The following is a 24,301-nucleotide window of genomic DNA, read 5'->3' as shown; positions in this document are numbered from 1 at the left end:
AACCAGTTACCGGTCGAGCAATTCATACCCACCACAATTCACAAACAAATTTTGCCGCTCGTCAACGGGTAGCAAGCACTTCAGTAAATTCCAATTTTTCCAATGTACCTACGTATGCAAACATCGCTGCTGGTAGACCAAATTTCTCTTCTCAAAATGAGGTTTATACCTATGTCCCAACGGAAAATAACGGTCATGTTGCCGATTCAGGTAGCATGACTGCTTCCGATTTTGATTTTTTAACTGAACAATTGCATCACATGATTGATGCAATGTTCAAAGCAAATACCATACCAGAAGCTGTTCAGGTTGGTATAAAGTACACACAAAAAATTGTTATCGGACTCCGTTTTAATGGATCTAAATAATCGTGTGAAAGTTCTAAATTGGAATGCCCGCTCTCTAAAGGGTAAGGAAGATGAATTATTCAACTTCCTTTCAGTTCATAATGTGCATATTGCCATTATAACTGAAACGTATTTAAAAACCAGGACTCTCCATTAAAAGAGATCCAAATTATTTTATCTACAGAAATGATCGTCTTGACAGCGCCTGCGGTGGGGTCGCCATCGTCATTAATAGACGTATCAAACATAAATTATTTTCTTCGTTTGAAACCAAAGTTTTGAAACCTTGGGAGTTTCTGTTGAAACAAATTTTGGTCAATTTTCCTTCATTGCAGCCTATTTGCCTTTTCAATGCAATGGGCAGCAAAAGAATTTGTTGAAAGCTGATCTTCAAATTCTGACTCGCAACAAATCAAAATTCTTCGTAATTTGTGACTTCAATGCCAAACACCGTTCATGGAATAATGCTCAAAGCAATTCCAACGGCAAAATTTTATTTGAAGATTGTTCTGCGGGATATTATAGTATTCAATATCCCAATGGACCAACTTGTTTTTCTTCCAGTCGAAATCCTTCTACAATTGATTTATTTTTAACGGATTCAAGTCAGCTGTGTGACCAATTGGTAACTCATGCTGACTTTGACTCTGATCACCCTCTGCTCCTGTGACGTTTGAAATATCACACACAAGAAGCCATTAACAATCCAATCAGCTCTACTTTTAATTATCATAGAACTGATTGGGATTTATATAAAGCGTATATCGATAGGAATTTTGTTGTTGATATTCCTCTCGATACCAAAAGTAATATTGATAATGCTCTCTTATCTTTGACAGATTTATTTGTCGAAGCTAGAGGAATCGCAATTCCTAAATGTGAAATTAAATTCAACTCCATTATTATTGACGATGATCTTCAACTACTGATCCGTCATAAAAATATGAGGCGAAGGCAATACCAAGAACTCGCGATCCTACGTTGAAAATTATTTTCTCGAGATTTGCAAATTGAAATTTAAAACGTTTCGCTATTCTGAGAAATACCAACTTTGAGAATAATGTCTCGAAGTTGGATCCCAGTTCGAAACTCTTTTGGAAATCAACAAAAATTCTTAAAAACCTCAAAAGCCAATTCCAGCGCTTAAAGAAGGAAATAAAATTTTATTAACAAATGGCGAAAAGGCTCAAAAACTTGCTCAGCAGTTCGAGAGTGCCCATAATTTTAGTTTAGGTCTCACTAGTCCAATTGAGGATCAGGTTACATGGAGCTTCGAAGACATTTTCAATCAAGAGAATGTTTTTGACCCTCCATGGGGAACTAATTTAGATGAAGTGAGATTTAGTACTAGAAAATTTCAAAATATGAAAGCCCCGGGGGATGATGATATTTTCTACATACTTATCAAAAACTTCCTGAGAGCTCTTTATCCTTTTTGGTTAATTTATTTAACAACTGTTTTCATTTGGCATACTTCCCTGATAAATGGAAAAATGCATAAGTTGTTCCAATTTTGAAGCCAGACAAAAATCCAATTGAGGCTTCTAGTTATCGTCCAGTCAGTTTGCTTTCTTCAATAAGCAAACTGACTGAAAAGATAATAATCTTAATTAAATAGAATGATGGTTCATATTAATGACAATTCTATTTTGCTGTTGAGCAATTTGGTTTTCGCCATGGGCATTCAACCACCCATCAGTTATTAAGAGTTACGAACTTAATTCGGCTCAACAAATCTGAAGGATATTCGACTGGAGTTGCTCTTCTTGATATAGAGAAAGCATTTGACAGTGTTTGGCATGAAGGTTTGATTGTAAAATTGATGAATTTTGATTTTCCTCTGTACATTATTAAACTGATCCAAAATTATTTATCAGATCGCTCACTGCAGGTAAACTATCAGAATTCTAAATCTTATAGATTACCTGTAAGAGCTGGTGTTTCTCAAGGCAGCATACTGAGGCCCATTTTGTACAACATTTTTACTTCTGACTTACCTGATTTACCACCAGGGTGTCAAAAATCTTTGTTCGCAGATGACACAGGTCTCTCAGCCCAAGGCCGTAGCCTTCGTGTCATTTGTAGTAGATTGCAAAAAAGTTTGGATATTTTCTCCACTTACTTGCAAAATGGAAAATTTCCCCGAATGCTTCCAAAACTCAGCTTATAATTTTCCCACATAAGCCGAGAGCTTCTTATTTGAAACCTTTGTTACGTTTAGTATTGTTCATCAAAATTAGGTTCGTTACGACTAAAGTTAAAAAAATCAAAACATGTAAATCAAGGGAAAAGCACCCTGCACGCCTACATCAGAAAACATCTGTATCATTACCAAAACTACGATACGTCTTCCGCCGCATAACGGTCGATTGCCGCATAACTGATAGCCAACGGTCGAATTAAACGAAGCCCGAACAGCGCACCCCTGCAGTCGAACAAAAGGCCTATAGTCGTTATGACAAGCGTCAATCTGACGTGGCATTCGATTGCACGCACACAGCGAGACAAACAAGCGATGGAGTCATTCGCCCGTTGCTGATCTCTCGTCCACACGCGGTGCGAATCAGTTCGCGAGAAATGAAACGTTTCGCGTGGAAAAACGTGTGATTAGGCACAAACCGGATCGCTGAAAACTACCTTTGGCACAAACGTACGTGGAAATTTCGTGATCATTCGAAGGTGAGTTAGTGGCTACTTTGAATTCCGACGATTTTCAACAGCGAATTGTTTTGCGGGATTCACAAAGGTATACCTAACCTCGTGCATCTGAGTTGGTAACCGGGAGTCCCCTGAAAACGAGCGATCGGTCGATATTAAGGGAAAAAAAATCGGCGGCCATCATAAAGCTTCTCAAAGCCGGACGCGCCAACGAAGTTGAGAAGAAGGATCTCTCCCCAGGTAATTCTAGCAAAGATCCTGTCTCGAAAAAGAATCCCTAACCTAAAATGGCCGTGAAACTTTTCAGTCGCCGCGTGAAGCTAAACCGTCGTGACAAAAGCACGAAGCGATCCGTAACAGGAGTAGCTCGGAATCCACGAGAGCCGAAAAAGACCCTCTGGGTAGGTTCCGATTGAGTATAGTGAGGCAATCAGTTTTTCTAACATGAATTGGATTCCACAGGGTTTTGTTGTTGAGCCAACGCGATCGAAATCCGGTCGACTCACGGACGACGGTGGTCGTTGTGGATCGACTACACAGTAACGGGATTCGCTGGTACACAAATCCGCTTCTCGATTGCCAGAAAGTACCCATCTACCCGATCTCCAGACGCGAGCAAAGACAACAGGTGCACGACGCGTGGCCGATCCGAGATATCCCGAAGCACCGTTGGAGAATCCACTCACATCAGGAATCGAAGTTGGAGTGTTGGAGTGAGGGACAACGTTGGAGTTTCGGCATCGAGACATCGCGCAGGTGCGATTGACGCAGATTGGTTGCTGATTATGGGATCGTGCGGGGATGCTCACGACGCTAGAGCTAGGGGACGCCCCGTGTAGCTGGTACCGTGAGTAGGAAATATGATTAGCATGTAAGGACTTGATTTTGATAGGAAGAAGAGAGAAAGTAGGAATGGAAGGATGATTAGGCTCCGTTAGGAGAAGATGGATCGAAGGAATAAAGATTCCATGTATGGTTAAATTGATTTGTGGAGTTTTGTTTTCAGTTTTTTGAGCGCAATTCCTTGAGCTTTCCGGGACTGTCTGAGGTTGCTATCCCCCTCGACAGGAAACTCGCAATACCTTCTAGCAGACATATTGTCACTATGAATGGGGTTCCAATTAATTGGTATAGCGAAACTAAATATTTAGGACTTCTGCTAGATCAAAAATTAACTTTAAAAATCACATTGAAGGCCTTCAAGCCAAATGTAACAATTTCTTCAGCACATACAGTCAGATCTGCGCTGTGTAGGAATCGTACTCCCGCTCCACGCCCTTTTGTTTAGGTTTGTTTGTTCGTTCAAAAAATCCTTTCCTCGGTTCAATCAGACTGCACGGGGTATGTAGCTTCTTGCGCTCCCGTTTCATACTTATTCATTCGTTCGTTGGTGTGGCGCAATGAATGAACTTCCGACAGTAGGTAGTTATAATTGCAAGCGTTCGGGTGCAAAGAGCTAAAGAACCACCGTTTGTTAAAAAGGAGCCTGCGCTTTCTCAGTCGTGAAGAAGAGCTACTTCTTTTGATCCGCTCACGAGCGGGTTGCCCACCCTAGATTGTTGAAGTGAGTGCACAGATTGTATTGCGCACGTCCTATTCATTCGACTGTATTTTTGAAATTACTAGACATTTCGCAATGAAACTCACACAGTGTAAATAACACATGATGTAGCCGTTATACTTACTTGATACTTGATACTTGATGGGCTACAGCTCTTCGATGAACCTACGCCGGAAGAAGTATCCTTCTCCACTGGACTCGATCCTGAGCCAATCGCTTCCAGTCGCCCTGAACATTGAGCGCCCTCAGGTCCGCTTCAACTCGTGTACGCGGCCTTCCACGAAGCCTGCGGCCTCTTCCGGGTTCTCTACTAAATATTATCTTCGCTTGACGTTCTTCCGGCATACGAACAACGTATCCAGTGCACCGTAGCCTACCGTGTTGTATAAGCTTAATAATATCCACCCGTTTATACACCTGGTACAACTCGTTATTCATGCGACCCCGACAGATACCGTTCTCCTGTTTATAGCTGTTATACACAAAATTTTAAATTGCAATCAACTCAGGAGGAGAAATGTTATCGATCTTTGAAAGTGATGCAATTTGATTCCGTACACCCTTTAAATGTCCTTTCGACTAAATGTCCATTCGATCAAACATCCATTCGACCGTCTAAGACGAATTAAGTACTGTCCATTTAATTCCACCAGTTAACTGGTGGAATTAAATGGACAGTACTTAATTCGTCTTAGACGGTTTAATACATTCCACTAAACGAGCTTAATATATTTTCTGTTCATCCATTCGACTTGATGTCCATTCGACTAACTGTACCTCCCATCAAATATCCTGTCGATTAAATGTCATTCGATTGTACGTGTGTTATTGTGTTATTGTAGATCGTGTTTTTGAAAGTGCTTTTGTGGATCGTAATGATCACATTTGTGCGTGGTGAGACGCCCACATTCATGTGCTTCTTCCTATGCGTTGGTGGGACACCCGGAAGAAGAAAAATGTTATTGTACACCGTAATGAGCACATCTCCGGGTCTCCAGTTAGCCTTGCGAGTAAAGGCGTAGGATTGCCAATCCAAAGATGGCGAGTTCGATTCTAGGTCTGGTCTGGGATGTTTTCCGGTTGGAAACATTCTCGACTCCCTACGCATATTGCATCCATTGTACTTGCCACACAAGTTACATACTTATGCAATTGGCGGGCATAGAAAAGCTTTCTATCGAACCCACACTCCATAGCACATGCGTCTAGACGATTGGCGTCGCTAACCGCATGGCCACGAAGCCCATAATAGAATACTAAGTTGAAAAGCCAGGCCAAGTTTTAGTTGGAATGTAGATCCATAGAATAAGAAGAAAAATGATCTTATTTCTGCGTCCGCCCGCATCCAAGTGTTCGTTCTTGTGTGTTGGTGGGACGTCCGCAAGAAGAATAGCGTAATTGTGGATCGTAATGACCACATTTCTGTGTGGTGGTACGCCTGCATTCAAGTGGGTACTCTCCATTATTGGTGGGACGCAAAAGATGCTTTGCCATACCATCAATTTGCGGGAAATTTTGCCTTCAAAGACAAATTTCTTCCTGGGGCATCACTTTTCCGTTTGGTAAGGTAAAACTTGTGTCCCATTGTATTTCGTCAGAACGTGCTCGTTCAGCATTCTTGGACGACGTTTGGCAACCAGATTCCGTTTCAGGGTCCTATTGGGATGCTTGCTGATATGATACGACTTGAAATCATCGCGCTGACAGATTCTTTGAGCTGTACTGTACGGCACAGTGTACCTTTTCGCTAAATCACGTATGTTCCACTTCTATGGTTGTTTTGTTTCACACGATCCAGAAATAGTTAATTTCGAGAATTTTAGATACTTTTCAATCATTCCTCCTAACCACGTTGGATTTCCAACGTGAGTGTGCAAAATTTGTTCTCGTTTCTCGCGTTCCATCTTCGATAACTTTTGAACGTGAGTATCAATACTTATGAAACTTTAACCACAAATTAAACAAACCTTCCGCAACGATGCGATGTCTTTTACTTCCCAGTATGACCACCAGAAGCATCGCAGTAATTGGAAAGAAACGGCCAAGTACTAAGTGGATCAAGCTTTAGTGCGTGATCAAACGTATTTTGAGTCGAACGCTAAACTTCCGTGAGATACCCGAATCTGCCTGATAAGCTTTGTTTATCAGAAAGTAAGTAAATCAGTGCGCGATCAAACGTGTTTTCAATCGAACGCAGAAGTTACGCAAGATCCGAGTAATTAGTTCTGTGTTGTGCTGTCGGAAAGTAAATCAATCAGTGCGCGATCAAACGTGTTTCGAATCGGATCCAGAACTTTCGCGAGATCTGGGTTATTAGTTTTATTTTATGCGGTCGGAAAATAAATAAATTAAAGCAAATTTACCATGCTTCGTATCGGATGCAGAACTTTCGCGATATTTCAATACCAAATTTAAAAAACTATCTGCTTTCGTAAACAAAGATTCGTCGATTTGGCGAATCTGATAGCACTTCCACGCAAACCAACACCTCCAACAGGTAGTTCAAGCCTTATTAATGGTGTTGGCTTGCGTGGGTGTGCAATCAGATTCTTCAAATCGACGTTTGAATCTTTGTTAATGAAAGTAGATAAGTCGTTTTGAAAATTTGGTACTGATTTGGTTCTGTGTTGAGTTCGCGATTGATCGTGTTTTGATTGGCATGCAGAACGGTCGCGCGATCTGAGATATTTTGTTCTGCTCTGTGCGGCCCGGAAAGTAAATCAATTACCTCGCGTTTTAAATTCATATTTAAAATATTCCTCTCTCATAGATCGCATCACTTACCAGAGTGAATAAAGATAATATATTTTTTTAAATTAACACTTGCATTTTTGTTCTTTTTGTAAAAAACATGTGAATCGTTCAGAAAGCTCAATTGACTGCATCTAATCCCACAACAGTAAAATAGGCTTTACTATCTTGCTTATCTGTGGTAACCCGAGTAACACATTTGTTATAAGTGGGTTTCTATGATTCATATAGAACTAAATTTATTCATATTTAAGTTGCTGCTACCAAACCCGTCTAAACTGTGCTGTTAGGGAAGTTGGAAATAATTGAGTTTGTGGTCCAAAACGTGTTCATTGAGAATGGCCAGCCCTATTCACATGGTTCTCTGTACAATTTCGCAAGTTCTAGTTAATCACGCAGTAGCAACTACGAATTGTACGGTCATAATGCTCATGATCATGCCCAATTGACCCTTTCTGCTAAACGACGATTCCTGCCGAACGACATTCTCGGTCAAATAACTTATTCAGCTGGTTCGGCCGTATGTTGCTTTCGACAAAAAGACATTTTCCGGCAAAACCGTTTTCGACCTTATAATCGTTTCGGCCAAACGAAATTTGGCTCTCGTCTTAACGTGTGATTCGGCGTAGTAACACTCGGCCAAATGCCTTTCGTCCGAATGACTCTCGGCACAAAAAAGTCAACGTCCGATAGCTCTTTCGAAAGCATAAAAAAAATCGTTCCAGCTTGAGATACCTTAGGAGATACTTCTGCTTATGCATCTAACAATCCCAAATAAAATCTAATCAAACATTTGGTTTGAAAATGTAGGATTAGTTTTTGAATCTTTAGTATTTTCTTCTTACTAAGATGGTCATGCCAATTCAGGGTAGGTGATTATTGAAACGCTATGCACAGATCAAAAAATAAACGTCGGCAGCATATAAGAGGGACTGACCATTCTGATCTTTGTTTCTAAACATAAAATAAGACATTTTTTTCAGGTATTTGGTATTAGGGTTACTGTTCCGGTTCTTTTTCTTATAGCTCCGTAATAGCTTACCGGCAGCAATGAAACAAAAAACAAGTTCATTGTACTAAGGGCTGAAAGTCTCTTTGATAAAGATATGAAAAAAGAAAAAGATTAATTTTAGGGACTTGCAGCCCTATGCTGACTAATCTCTTAAATGTTTCTGATTAGGATTAGCAAAATCAACCAACGAAATTGGTACACTGCTTCTTCCGAGAAATGATAAATTTGTAACCGTATGATGAAAACCGGAACAGCACCCTTATGTGCCAACATCCTTGATAGCGATTTCCACTCACCTTGATGTCCCGTGGTTGTCGCATTTCCTGCCTCCTTGGGGACACCCCCGGCTGGTCGGAGTAGACCAGATTGCGCACCGAGCCGCGGAAGCGCGGCTCAAAGATAACACTCGGCAGTGCTAGCAGGGCCAGCTTGGAGTTGTACCTGGAAGCGGTGCAGTGGGAGAAACAAAAATTTAATCGTTAGAATTACTGCCACAATAGCTGCTGGAATAAGATGCCTGGGAAGTGTCTTATTATATAGTAACGTAGCCATGGCAGGTCGGAATGAAATAGGTTGCTCTTAAATTGCAGCTCCGTTTACTGCTGTCCCCATTTGGTAGTATTCGCTTTATTAAAGTGTTCTTAAATTAAAAATAGGATAATGCTTCAAAGCTCTTTTCCTGTTGGAGTCAGTGTCAGATGATGATCTATTAGTTTACCAATTGAAGATGAACTCAAAATTTTTCACAATTTGTGCTAAATTACCCATGGGAAATATAATACATCTTTTTGTTCTTTTAGATAGCTAAAAAACGGACTGTCAGGTTGCTGGAAGAATGCAATAATCATGTTGAACTGCGGATGAATCTGCACCGAAAACATGACAAAATACTCGCGTTCGGTACCGGGCAAACTATACTCATGACTAGGGTGGTCTAACCGGTAGTACCGAAACCGGTAATACCGGTATTACCGGTCAATTTTTGGTACCGAAAATACCGGTATTAGAGACGAAAAATACCGGTATTTTCGGTATTTCAAATGTTGCTGTCAGTATAAAAAATCTCGAATAATTTTCACCTGCATGTATCAACTCAACTGCCTGCAATCGCATATCGGTCCCATATAAATAAGAAATCTAGCATAGATGGGACAAATATTCGATTACAAGCAGTAAAGACTCATCGTGCAAAAAAATACAAAAATTAAATACGGGCATGAGTAACTTTGCCTGAGTAAGCATTATTGACGACGTTCACGCCAAGGTGAATACAAACAGGTGTAGTAGTATGCCAATTACATGATTCAGCCATCATGGATTTTTATATGGGGCAGCCCAAGATTTTTTTTTATGTACAGGTTATCCGACTTCGTCAGTAGATGGGAATAACCAGCGCAGGGGGGAAACATACATTTTCAGTGCAAAACGTAAACAAACGAGCATAAATTCCATACAAAAATCCAAGATGGCTGAGTTGGGGATATTGACAAGTCGGATAATCTGTACATAAAAAAATCTTGGGGCAGCCACCGAGTTTGTTTATGTTTTGCACTGAAAATGAATTTTTCACCCCCGCGCTAGTCTGTCCCATCTACTGTCGAAGTGAGTGAACCCTGATATAAGAACCCTGGTTCACGCTACAACAAAAACCGATCAAAATCGTCATTAGTCATACCTGCTGCTTCATCCTCTTAGTCATCTGTCAAACTGCGAATGACTTATTTTCTTCAACGAACATTGTTGACATCGTCGAGAATTTTCCCGCAATGTATGAAATTATGAGAAAGGTACGAGCCGTAATAGTTCTTTCCCGGAGATCACCTGTGAAAAATGATTTTCTGCAAAAATATGTCCGTTTTGAATTCGGAAAAGAATTTGAACTAGTGGCTGATGCCAAGGTACGCTGGAATAACATGTTATCTATGCTCAAAGGGATTCATGAGTTGAAACTTTTTTGAATAATTCTGCCGTGAAGCAATTAATCAGAAACGATTTTTGGGTTTTCTTCGAGGCATCCAGAGCTACTTTGAATAAGCAAGCGGACGGGATTTTGAAGCGTCTAATCATTCCAGATGCGATCGTTGAAACTGAGACAACGACCATACCTGACGATCGGTACGAATAAGATGCCTCTATGGATAACTTTTCTGGTTTATCATATAAAGAACAACTTGTGAAGAGACTGTAACAGAGCAAAACACTTGCGTTGCTGGTGACAAATACGTTGACGCCGGGATCCTTGCATGCAATCCGTAAGGAACTCTCCTACTGTATATCTGAAGGGATAAGGGCTAGTATTTGACACTGATTTCTGACGGTCTTGGAACCGGTTGAATCAGAGAGGGCATTCTCAGTAGTTGGCAACATTGCCATCAAAATCCAATGCGGATTGGGAGATGAGTCGCTTAGTATGTAATGTCTTCTTTTGTTTCGCTTTGCCCAGCTCAACAAGCAATGATTTTAACATCTGAAGTTTGTCAACAAATATTGTTTTTCATCCAAAAGTTCAAATTAAAAGTTTTTCTTTTAGTACCTGAAATTTTCACAAAAACCGGTATTCTACCGGTATTACCGGTATTGCCTCCACCAAATACCGAATACCGGTATTTGTCAAAAATGGCCAATACCGACCACCCTACTCATGACTGAGCTTGATGAGTTATGATGATAATGTCAGAGAATATAACAGAAGCGCAAATATTTCAGTTGAACTAGGTGACAAGTGGCAGAATGGATGACTTGCTTTCATAAAACATTTGTCATGGGAACTCCCGCAATATCATTTTCATTAGCTCGTTTCGGGGGTTTCTCGCGGCCGTCATATGCCCCACGGAGTGGGAGGAAATGGAAAATGAGAATTTTCCAGAACGAGCACCTCAATCTAAATTTACGGCAATGGATGCGTGGGAGTCGGCGCGCGCTCGTGATGGCATGTTGGTGTCAAATTTGATTTGGGAGGCTAAAAAAACCATCAGCTCTGCTGGCAACCCAAATCAATCTTGACACCACGTGTCATGTTGCAATTTCCCACGCGCATTTATTGTCGTAATTTCCGCTTTCAGGAGCCTGTCAATTGGATTTTACCAGGATCGTCTGAGGAGATCCACTCAGGTGGCAACGGTGATAGGTAATTTTCTTCTCGCAATTTCGATTTTTGAAGAATAATTCGCTTTTTTTGTCGTTCATGTACTTACACCAAGTGCGAGGCACAGATGCACATATAAATATCATTAGAGTAGCCTCGTCCTCATAGTCAATTAGGATACGGGGAGGAAAATTAGTTCGACACTCATTGCTACAAGAGACCGAGGAATCTTCTGCATCTCCATGAGTGCACTGGAAAGGAATAGTATGTTAGTTGGGAAGGAAATCTATTGGAAATCGCCTTGGTAGGTGTTTAATAATTCTTTTTTAACAACGCCATATTCATGATGATACAAAGACGGGAACGCAAAGCATGTTAAACGTATTATTCCGAAGACTGATTTGATATCTTAACCTCTTCGCAACGACTGAATAATACAGTCAAGGGCTGAAAGCCTTTTCAATAAAGAAGAAAAAAAAAGTTGTATGAAACAAGGCTTCATCTAATCAAGTGAGATTTCATCTTTTTAGGTGGTCATCGTTGGGATTGAGGGAGCTTTTCTTTCCTGTACGTATACGAAAATCTAAACGCGTACGATATAAACTATATTGGCGTTTGCACAGGCTGGGGTGCAAACGGATCGTGGATTATCGAGCAAAGTCAACCGGAACCATCGGCTTTGGCGACATTCGATACGGCTAATGAAAAAATACCTCCGAATGCCGTCGTTGGAGTAGCCGATGAAGAATATGTGTATGTATGTTGATCGCGCTCAGCACGAAGGGGCAACCATTCCCTGTAAACTGCTGGCATCGCACGAATCTGCTTCTGTAGCATAGGGTGGCACCGAGATCCCAAAAATGAAATACGCGAATCCTGAAAGGAGTCTTTCGCTGATCCCGGAGGGGATCTAGCGTATTTCGACGGAAAACCGTTCATGGATTCAAACCAAACCCATCGCAAATTCCAACGTAGATCCTTCGTGGACTGGAATCTTTCAGGGATTCTATACAGAATCCGTCGCGAATTTTGACAGGAGTCCTTCGGAGCACCATCGGGAATCCTTCGCATATTCCGAGTGGAATTCTTAGATACCGTGATACCGTATAAAATCCTTTGCAAAATCGGGCGGATACCCGTCGCAGACTCCGACGAGAATCTTTAACTTATTCCGACGGAAATCTTTCACAGATTCCGAAGGTTTCTGATGTAAGTTCTTCGCGAATACCGTCAGGAATATTTCGCAAAAATTCAACGGGAACCCTTAAGAGTTCCAACGTGAACCTTTGACGGATTCTAAAAGGAATCCTTCGCGTTTTTCAACAAAAATCGTTCGCAGATGCCGATGGAAATTCATCAGCATTTCCGAAAAGTTTTTTACGCGGATTCCGACGGCAATCCTTTACAGAATCCTTTGAGGATTCTGGGACGTCCTTCACGAATTCTGGATTGAATCCTTCGAGTGTTTCGACGGGGCTCTTTCGTGGCTTCCGACGGGAATCATTCAATGATTTAAACAAGAATTCTCTGCGGATTCTGACGGCAATCCACAGAATCATTCGCTAATTCCGACTTCGTTAATGCCGACGGGGATCTTTAACGTATTTTAACGGTAAACCTTCTTGGATTCAAACGGAAAACTGTTGCGAATCCCAACGTGGACGAGAAAGCTTCAGGGATTCCGACAGAAATCCAACGTGAGTTATGACAATCTATTTCAGATTCCGTCGGGGATGCTTTGCATACTCCTATTGGAATTCTTCGCAGATTTCGAAGGGAATTCTTTGCGGAGATTCCGACGGGAGTCCTTCTTGGTTCCTGACGAAATTTCTTTGCAAATAGAGACAGAAATATTTCGCAACATTTCAACGGGAAACTTTCGAGATCCAACGTGAACCCTTAGCGGATTCTAAAAGGAATCCTTCGCGTATTTCGATGGAAACCCTTCGCAATGACGGGAATCTTGCGGAGATTCCATCGGGAATTCTTCGGAGATTACGATGGGACTCCTTCGTAGATTTCCTTCAAATAAGAATCCATTTGGATTCAGCAATTCCTCCAGGAGTTTCTCTTGGAATTCATCCAGAAATTCTTGCTGGAAACCCTCCAGGAAATTCCCCAGAAATTTCTCCAGGAGGTCTTCGAGGAAGTCCTCCAGGAGTTTCCCAAGGAATTCTTCCAAACATATTTTATATTATATGCGAAATTGAGAGATTAAATTTTATGGCTATTTATTGAAAGTCGGACCAGTATTTCAAAAGTTAAGCTAAATAACTGTTTTATTTTGGAAAACGTTGATTTTTAAATCATCCTATCCGACATTGGTCAATGTAGTGACGGAACAGAAAAGACAAGTTCAATAATTTTCGGAAAGAGAAGATTCTACCAAATATTGCAGAGTTTGGAGATATCGTACATCCGTTTCATTGGGAATTTCTGTAATATATTGATTTCCAATGCATAATTATAGGTACCAAATATGGAACAATAGCAGACAAAAAGTTCCACATGTCTCCACCTTTTTTTTCTTCCCGATATCATAGATATAACTTTGAACTATTTTTAGACAATACTTCAGCTGCCACAATCTGTCCAATCGTAAGTTATTCATGTCTTTCTAAACAGTGTATTCTGACTTAATTTCAAGAAATCCACTAATCAAGCTTGATAAAACTTCACGGTCAGTTTTATTATCATTCTCCTTTGAAAGCAGTCCAAAATGTCAAAACAAACAACATTGTAGAAGAAATTAGAATTAGAATCTGTTTTCGTTGTTTATCCTGTGCTCCTGAGATTAAGTGAGCATTACGAACCCTGGTAATGTATATTATTTTTAGATCAACATTTGAAAACGATGATGAAAATAAAATGTTCAAATAATTGTGTATGAACAACATACTTACCCGATTCAATACGGATTTTTTCCCGTCGTATTTCAACATAAATTTTGGACATACTGCTTCAAAAACGGATGCAAACCATAAAAAAGTAGAAATATGAAGCTGGCAATGGTATTTAAGACATAATTAAACTATTTTTATCGAATCGAAGTGTTTCCAGAACATCAACGGTACTCCAAACTATTCTTGAGTTCAGATCTTGGAGGTCTACAAGACCAATAGAGTGATTCATACGGTCCTGAGCTTGTGTGTTAGTTGAGGCAACCCCATGGGACATTATTACATCAGTATACAGAAATCACAACATTTCAAGAGTTCCTGTGGTAATCCAAATCATTCTTGAGTTCAGATATTCGAGATCTACAAGACCAACAAAGTGATGCATAGGTTTCTGAGCTTGTGTATCAGTTGGTGAAATCCCATGGGACATTATTACTTCACTACCGTAATCGGGAAGACGTAACAGCCATTTTTCAACATGCATGTTTTCCATTTTTCTGTTAAAGAGCTCGATGAGTAGTACTCGTTAACACCATTTTGGAAAATGGCGTATACGTCACTTTTTCAGATTACGGCAGTTCAGTATATAAAAAATCAACATTCTCAGAATATCTGAGGTACCCCAAACCACTCCTGAGTTCAGATCTTGGACGTTTACAACACCTACAAAGTGATTCATAGGGTCCTGAGCTTGTGTGATAGTTGAAGCAACCCCATGGGACATTATTACACCAGTATACACAAATCACAATATTCTCAGAGTTCTTGTGGTACTCCAAATCGTTCTTGAGCTCAGATATTGGAGGTCTACAAGACCAACAAAGTGATGCATAGGTTTCTGAGCTTGTGTATTAGTTGGTGAAGCCTTATGGGACATCATTACACCAGTATATACAAAATACAATTTTTCCAGAATATTTACGGTACTTACTTTATACTACGGTAATCCAAACCATTCTTGGATTCAGATCTTAGGACGTTTTCACCGGTGGCGGTCTATTCCAAATTTTGACAGTTAAATAGACCAAATCTAAATTTCCCATTTTCACCGGGGCGGTCTAAATTCATGTTTCGAACAGTTTCGTTTCAAAAAATTGAAACTGGCTTACTCTTTTGTTTCATTTTCTCTGAGTTTTGGACCAGAATCCACAGTCTGCTCCAAATTTACCATAACAAATAAAACAACGAAGAATGCTTTGAAGAATGTTGTTTATTTTGATTCTGAGGCTGTCAAAAAGTTAGTTTTTTTTTCAACGTTGGAGTTATTGCCGGTACGAGAAGGATGCGGGCAAAAGTTTTCCGGATCTCCCACGACATCACAACTTTGTCGGTGGATTCAAAGACAATTCACGAGAGTCGGTGCTAGAAGTGTTCCGATCCGCTACTATGGCAACCACAGCAGTTCCGGCAATGGAAGCGAAGGCGACAGCGTCTAGGACTACGAAGATTAGGACCTGTCGTTTCGTTATGTTTGACTGCATCCACAGCGAAGGTACTCGGATCCGGCCTACGAGGCGAGTATTAGATCGACCAAGATATCTTTATCGCCGAACAGTACCAGATGGAATGTCACCAGTGCCTACGGGTTAGGAGAGCCGAATATCCAAGAATGTGAACATCCACGTTTACCTCAAGGAAAAGCGTCTAGTATCATACGATGTATAGAGGCGGTGGAGCTGCGAATCGCCAAGGTCCAGCCACATTTCCCAGTAACAATTATGAGCTCATACAGATTCCTGTACAACGATCGGTTCCGATTAAATTGTATATGAAAATGTGATCCATACTAGGTGAGAACGAAATTCCCCTATTACGACCCAGAGACTAACGTGGGCATATTGTGACCACCTCGACCGAGACCCCGACTACCCTGCTCGTCCATCCATCACTGGACTGTCTCACGTCTTTTTTGCGGATTCCGACGGGATACTATTAGTGATTGCAACAGGATACCTACCTGGATACCTGGTTGGCTACAGTGTCGATACACCTATTCCTGGCGTATTGTAGAGCTCCATAATCATCGGTATTGGGCGATGCTACTCCAGTTTCCCCGAACGTTTAGTGTCCCCAGCTCCGATTCCACCGCGTGCAGGCCAGTGTATTCGTGACCTTCCACGAAGTCGCCGGTCCCTATTTGATTCTCTGTTGAATATTGTTTTCGCTATTTTTTCTTCCGACATTCGCACCAAGTGACCAGCTCAAAAAAGTCTGCCGTATTTTATACGGTTCACAATATTTTCTTTGTATACTCGATACAGCGCATGACTCATGCGTCTGCGCCAAACACCATTTTCTAATTTACAATGTTATGAAACTCATATGTGAATATGTACGTTATGTGTAAGATATTGATTTGGAAAATGTATTGGAGGTTCGATGGGACTCGAACCCATGACCATACAGTACGCTAGACTGGTGCTTTAACCAACAAAGCTACGAAGGACCCCCGTCGGCCTTCGCAACCTAGCGGCTACTGAACGAGCTCGAGATTCCCATATTAGACGCATAGTCAAATCACTCGCAATCCATTTCTCAAACCAATACTCCCACATGTTTCTTTCTCAAACCAATACTTCCATTTTCTAGTTTTTCTCCGAGTATTATACGCAGCACTTTTTGCTCAAAAACGCGGGAAACGGGAATCTATTAGTAAATCCGACGGGAATCTATTAGTGATTCCGACGGGAATCAATTAAGTGATTCCGACAGAAATGGATTGGCGATTCCGACGGGAATCCGTTAGCGATTCCGACTGGAAACCAGTCACGATTCCGACGAGAATCCTTCAGGGAGTCCAATGGAAATCCATTAGCGATTCCGACAGGAATCCTTCGGGGATTCCGATGGGATAAAAGGCCACAACGTACTCCAACGGGAGTCATTTACAGATTTCGTCGGTAATTCTTTATGGATTCAAGAAGTCCTTTAGGGATTCCGACTGTAACCCATTAGAGATTCCAACTGGAATACTTTAGGGATGCCTACGTAAAAACTTTAGGAATTCTGACGGGAGTCGGTATCCGGATTTCGATTGAAAATCTTCTGGAATTCCTACATAATTCCTTCAGGGTTTTCGACGAGAATTAATCAGGGATTTTGACGGGAGTCCTTCCGGGATACCAACGGAAATCCTGTTTAGATGCAGACATGAATCCCTCAAGGATTCCGACGAGAATTTTTCAGGAAATCCAAATGGAATTCTTTAGGGATTTCGTCAGGAGTGCTTTATTCATCCCTACTGGAATCCTTTTGAGATTCCGAAGGAAATCCTTTAGAGATTTCGACGGAAATCCTTTTGGGATTCCGACCGAATTTTTTTAGGGATTCCAACGGGAATTATTTAGGGATTCAGACAGGTATCCATTAGGGATTTCGACGAGAATCTTTTGAGGATTCCAACGGGAGTCCTTTAGGGATTTCGACTGTAACCCGTTAGAGATTCCAATGGGAAAACTTAAGGAGTGCTGACGTGAATCCATTAGGGATTCCGACGGGAATTCTTAAGGTATTCCGATGTGAACCCTTCAGTGATTTCGACTTTAATCCGTTAGGGATTCCGACGGGAGTAGTTTCGGGAATTCTTCTGGAATGCCGACATGAATCCTTCAGGGTTTCCGACGCAAACCATTCCAACGGTTTGATTTGGTGGAGGAACTCCGAGAGAATTTCATTAGGGATCTCCATAAGGGTTTATTGGAAGAACTCCGGAAGGATTTCCTGAATGCACTCCAGGAGTATAAATAGAGAAACTCCAAGTTGATTTGGCCTAGAAACTCGAGGATTTGGTTATGATCTCCAGGAAGATTTGCTGAAGGAACTTCAGAAGAGTTTGGCGGAGGTATTCTAGAAAGATTCAGTGAAGTAATTTCAAGAAGATTTGCTAAAGGATCTTCAGGAGACTTTGCTGGAGAAGTTACAGGAGGATTTACTGAAGGAATTTCAGGGAGATTTTCTGTTGAAACTTCAGGAAAATTAGCTGGAAGAACTCTAAGAGGAATTGGTGGAGGAACTCCAAGAGGATTTGGTGAAGGAACTTGACAACAGAACTTCAGGTGGGATTGGCAGAGGAATTCCTAGAGGATTTGCTAAAGGAACTTCAGTTGTATTGGCTTGAGTGGACTCCAGGATAATTGGAAGGAAGGAAGGCTGAAGGAACTTCAGGAATATTTACCTAAGGATCTCCACAAGGATTTGGTAGAGGAATTCGAGGAGGAACCCAGGAAGATTTGGTGGTGGAACTACAAGAGGGTTATGTAGAGAAGCATCATGCTTTTCAGGAGGCTTTGCTGAAGGAACTCTGGGAGGACTTGCTGGAGGAGCTTAGTGGAGGAACTGCAGGAAGGTTTGGCGAGGTATTACAGAAAGATTCAGTAGAGTATTTTCAAAAAGATCTGCTAAAGGATCTCCAGGAGACATTGCTGGAGGAGTTCCAGGAGGTTTGCTGTAGGAACTTCAGGAGGATTTACTGAAGGAACTCCAGGTGTTTACGCTGGTGGAACTCCAGCAATAACTTCTGGAGAATCTGCTAGAAGAACTCCAGGAGGAATTGGAGGAGGAAATCCAGGAGTATTTGGTGGAGGAACTCTAGGAGGACTAGGTGGAGATACTCCAGGAGGATTTGGCATAAAAGCTCAGGAAGATTTGATGGAGCAACTCCAGGAGGGTTTGCTGGAAGAAGGAACCGGAGAAACTTTTGGAGCATTTGGTGGAAATGCTGGAGGAACTTTTGGAGGATTTGCTGGAGCTACATCAGAAGATTTGATGGAGGAATTTCAGGAGGATTTTATCTAGGAACTCAAAAGGATTTGTTGGAGGAACTCCAGGTGGATTTGTTGGACGAATTCCAAGAGGATTTGATTGAGGAGCTCAGAAGGATTTGTTTGAAAAACTTCAGCAGTATAGAAGGATCAGCTGAAAGACCAAGAGGATTTGCTGGAGGAACTCCAGGAGGATTTTTCGAGAAACTTCAGAATGATTTTCTGGAAGAGCTCCTGGAGAATGTGGTGGAGGATCTCCAGGAGGAGCTGTTTGGAAAACTTCAGGAGGATTTGTTGGAGGAATACGAGGATTTGATGGAGGAACTCCAGAAGTTCGAGGAGGATTTGTTGGAGAAACTCCAGCAGAATTTGTTTAAGATAATACTGCAGCAATTCCAGGATGATATGAGTTCTGGAGGAATTTATGAAACACCTGCAGGGGAGTTCATGGAGGAACAGCATTAGGAAATCCTGGAGGAACTCAGGAAGAAATAGCATGAGAAATTGTAGGAAGAAATAGCAATGTGATGTTCCTGGAGGAACTCCAGGGGGAAATGCTTGAAGATCTTCAGGAGAGATTTCTGAAGAGACTTTAGGAGGTATTTATATAGAAGCCCCATATTGAATTTCTGTGGGAGTTAATAACGTTCACAGAACTCTTCCACCAGGCTCTCGGTAGTGAGCCTGGTGGAAGAGTCCTTTACGCATTACGACTAGAACCCTTCTAAGATTCCGAAGAATATTCCAACGTCTCAGAAACGAATATTTCATTGATCTTCCGAAAGGAGTCCTCCGGCGTTTTTGAAAAGAATCATTCAACAATTACCCTGGGAATCCTCCGGCAATTCCGAGGGAATTCTTTAGGGTTTGCAAAAGGAATCTCGTAACCCCAAGAGAGCCTAGTCCTGGTGTTGGGTGGGACTTTAAACAAATTTGACCCGACTGATCGAGCGTCTGTCCACCAAGGAGGTGCGGCTCCAACAGCGTCTGTTCTGGCATCTAGCGGCTGAGTATGAAATGCTATTCCCCGGAAGCTATACCTAAGATGGCAGCCCCATCCCGGTGGATAGGGAACCTTGGGCCAACAACCTACTGTTCCCGAAACATCAATTTGTTCGAGAATCCGATAATGAAAGAATACGGACTGATTTTACGACGACGACTCTTAGCGCGAAACAACGGACACGAATAGGAACATGGAACGTTTTAACCCTAGCCCAGCAGGGTAAATTGGCACAACTTGCCAATGAGGCACGCCGCATGAAGCTTGAGATCCTGGGACTGAGTGAAGTCCGTTGGCCAAACTTTGGAGAACACAGAACGCCGTCGGGACAAGTTCTGCTATACTCTGGTTTACGAGGTGAACACGCTCCCCGGTATCGCGGAGTTGGCTTCCTACTAAGCGCTCAGGCACACTCTGCGCTTATGAAGTGGGAACCTATAAGTGAAAGGATAATCGTTGCCAGATTTAGAACACGGGTCCGAAACCTTACTATAATCCAATGTTATGCGCCAACCGATGCTGCCGATCTGCAAGACAAAGAGAACTTCTACAGTCAACTCAATGCCGTCGTAGATAGAATTCCGAAGGGTGATATCAAGATCTGTTTGGGCGACTTCAATGCGAAGATCGGATCCGACAACTCGAACCATGAGCGCATTATGGGACGCCATGGTCTCGGAGAAATGAGCGAAAACGGAGAGCTGTTCGCAGAATTTTGTGGTAATAACGACATGGTGATCGGGGATCGCTCTTCCCTCATCGACCGGTTCACAAGGTCACGTGGGTCTCCCGTGACGGCTTTACAGAAAATCAAATCGACCACATCTGCATCAGCCGAAAATGGAAACGGAGCCTTCTTGATGTACGGAATAAACGTAGTGCCGATATCGCGTCTGATCATCACCTCCTCATCGGCGAAATACGCCTGCGCATTGCGCGGATTCGTCGGCAGGAGGAAAGAGTTGGACGACGATTCAACACACGCCGACTGGAAGATGCCACGGTGAAACGGTCCTTCGTTGAAGAACTGGAGACGCGTGCTGCAGATATTCCGGAAGGTGGCAGCGTGGAAGACCAATGGACCGCCATCAAGAATGCCTTCATCGCCACCAGCGAGAACAATCTGGGCGAACTACGCACCCAGAGAAAACAATGGATCACCGATGAGACCTGGAGGAAGATAGAAGAGCGAAGAGAAGCCAAAGCCGCGATAGAGCGATCGAAAACCAGAGGAGCCAAAGGCGTAGCCCGTCAACGATACAAGGCTCTTAAGAAGGAAGTAAAACGCTCATGTCGACGGGACAAGCGAGCGTGGGCAGACTCTCTGGCCGACGAAGGAGAGAGAGCCGCCGCAACCGGGGACATTCGCCTCCTCTACGATATCTCACGACGCTTAAGCGGGGCGAAGATGAATGCAACGATGCCTGTGAAAGACGCGAATGATCAGTTATTGACCGACCCAACTGACCAGCTGAAACGCTGGTTCGAGCACTTCGAACAACTTTTCAAGTGCCAACCAGGCCATCACCACCTCGGCATGATCTGCCTAGGATCCGACGTATAACACGTGTCAATACCGAAGCTCCATCACTGCTAGAGATTCAAACAGCCATCCAAAGCATGAAATCGAATAAAGCCCCAGGGTCGACCGCATATCAGCCGAGATGCTCAAAGCTGACCCCATGACATCCGCTCAACTACTGCATCGTTTATTTCGTAATATCTGGGACACCGCAACTTTCCCGGTCGACTGGATGCAAGGTATCTTAGTGAAGGTGCCCAAAAGGGTGACCTGACTGTATGCGATAACTGGCGAGGCATTATGTTGCTGTGTACCGTTCTCAAAGTTCTGTGCAAAATTATCCTAGCCCGGATTCAGGAGAAGATCGATGCGACTCTCCGGCGGCAGCAAGCCGGATTCCGTGCCGGAAGATCCTGTGTGGACCATATTGTCACGCTCCGCATCATTTTGGAGCAGGTCAACGAATTCCAAGAGTCCCTTTACTTGGTATTCATTGACTACGAAAAGCTTTCGACCGTCTCAATCACGAGAATATGTGGGCGCCCTGAGACGCAAGGGGTTCCTGAGAAAATCATCGGCCTCATCGAAGCACAGTACGAGGCCTTTTCGTGTAGAGTGCTGCACAATGGGTCCTGTCCGATCCTATCCGGGTCGTAGCCGGTGTGAGGCAAGGATGTATTCTATCACTGTTACTGTTCCTCATCGTAATCGATGAGATTCTGGTAGATGCGATTGACCGTGAACCAAACCGCGGGCTGTTATGGCAGCCTGTAACCATGGAGCACCTAAACGACTTCGAATTGGCGGATGACGTTGCACTCCTCGCGCAACGGCGCTCTGATATGCAGAGTAAGCTCAACGACCTTGCCGATCGCTCCTCCTCGGCAGGTTTAGTCATCAACGTCAACAAAACCAAATCGTTGGATGTAAACACGGTGACTCCTTCCAGTTTCACAGTAGCCGGGCAACCAGTGGAGAATGTTGAAAGCTTCCAATATCTTGGTAGCCAAATGGCGTCAGACGGCGGTACCAAGATCGACATAGGCGCACGGATCAAGAAAGCAAGGGCTGCCTTTGCGAGTTTGAGAAATATCTGGAAATACAGGCAGATAAGTGTACGCACCAAAATACGAATTTTCAACTCTAACGTGAAATCTGTGCTGTTATACGCTAGCGAAACATGGTGTGTATCAGTGGAGAACACTCAACGGCTACAGGAGTTCATTAACAGATGCCTGCGGTATATAATTCAGGCCTGGTGGCCTCAAAACTGGATCTCAAACAACGAGCTCCATCGTCGTTGTCACCAGAGGCCGATAGCAACAGAAATTCGGGATCGGAAGTGGGGCTGGGTCGGCCACACTCTACGTAGGGGCGGAAACGAAATCTGTAAGCAAGCATTAGACTGGAACCCAGCGGGACATCGCAGCAGAGGCAGACCCAGAGGCTCATGGCGGAGAAGCCTCAATAAAGAAATAAAAGAAGTCGACCGAAATCTAACCTGGCAACAGGTTAAAGCGATAGCCGGGCATCGCTCAGGATGGAGATCTTTCAAGTCGGCCCTTTGCACCACCGGAGGTGTACAGGATCCATAAGTAAAGTAAGTAACCCCAAGAGAATCTTTCTGGAACTTTGATAGGATTCAGATGAGATTTTTTGGGGGAAATTGATAGGAATTTTTCGAAAATTTCGCTGCGACTCCTTCGCGAGTCCCGAAGCAAGTCCTTTTGGAAATCCTTCTGCAATTACGAAGAGAATTCTAGACGGAATTCGACGGGATTCCTACGGCGATACTGACGACAATCCTTCGGAAATTCATTACGGAATCCTTCCAGAACTTTTCTGGGAATCTTCACGTAAAACGATTTTCTCTTAAAGATACTTAGTTTTCCCTGTAGAAATTCTCTGAATTTTTCAAATATTTCAGTAGATCCATCCGGAGAAAATGACCTAAAAGACAATAATATAAAAATAAAAAATAACCTAGAATCGATTGTTGTTATTTACATATTTGTACATAAAATTGTACATTGATTGTACATAAAAAAACGTGCCGCCTCTTCAAAGAATTTAGGGTAAAATCAGCAGTGATTCAAATCGTTCGGGGCTGTCAGTTTGAATATATTCAATGAATCTGAAACATTCATTTTCCCAGCAGCTGTTCTAGATTCAGTCAAATGTCAAAAAAATAAAACTGGTATAACGCTGCGTTCTATTTTCTGCAGATTTGAACCACGATTGAATCACGAGATTCAAATATTTTCCAATTGTTTTGGTGTATGAATGCGTCATTTTATCTACGGATCAACCCGCTTTGCAATTACTGCTGGGGAAACCAGCGAGTTTGTTCTATTTGGCTCCAGATTCAAACTAGAATAGTGGTCGAAAATTTGGAATGAAACTGAATCACTCCTGATTTCACTCTTAAATCCGAAAAAAACATTAAATTTTGGTACGTGACAATGTTTCGTTTGTTTTTTTTTTTTCGACCGCATCCAAACAAAAACAAGATTGATTTAACGGCTACGCAGCTTATGTATCAGTTCTAGACCAACATTTGAAAAGGGCGTAACAGCCAAAATTTATTCCTTCTGATTCCTCGCCCACATGTATAGCCATATATGTAGACGAAGAATCAGAAGGAATAAATTTTGGCTGTTACGTCCTTTTCAAATGTTGGTCTAGAGTTGCAAAAACCCCAT

The 24,301-nt window shown here is 42.4% G+C and overlaps 1 protein-coding gene across 1 annotated transcript in view; it reads right to left on the bottom strand.

Moving 5' to 3' along the window:
* Positions 1-24,301, bottom strand: part of LOC134206328 (neurexin 1) — a 532,462-nt gene that overhangs the window by 400,154 nt on the left and 108,007 nt on the right. Inside the window, exon 4 of the mRNA XM_062682027.1 lies at positions 8,626-8,770. Within this exon, the coding sequence (XP_062538011.1) occupies positions 8,626-8,770 (145 nt within the window). The remainder of the gene's footprint in view (positions 1-8,625; positions 8,771-24,301) is intronic.

The sequence above is a fragment of the Armigeres subalbatus genome, chromosome 1 (assembly GCF_024139115.2).
Source record: "Armigeres subalbatus isolate Guangzhou_Male chromosome 1, GZ_Asu_2, whole genome shotgun sequence".
Classification (NCBI taxonomy): domain Eukaryota; kingdom Metazoa; phylum Arthropoda; class Insecta; order Diptera; family Culicidae; genus Armigeres; species Armigeres subalbatus.
This window is presented reverse-complemented; position numbering and strand designations above follow the sequence as displayed.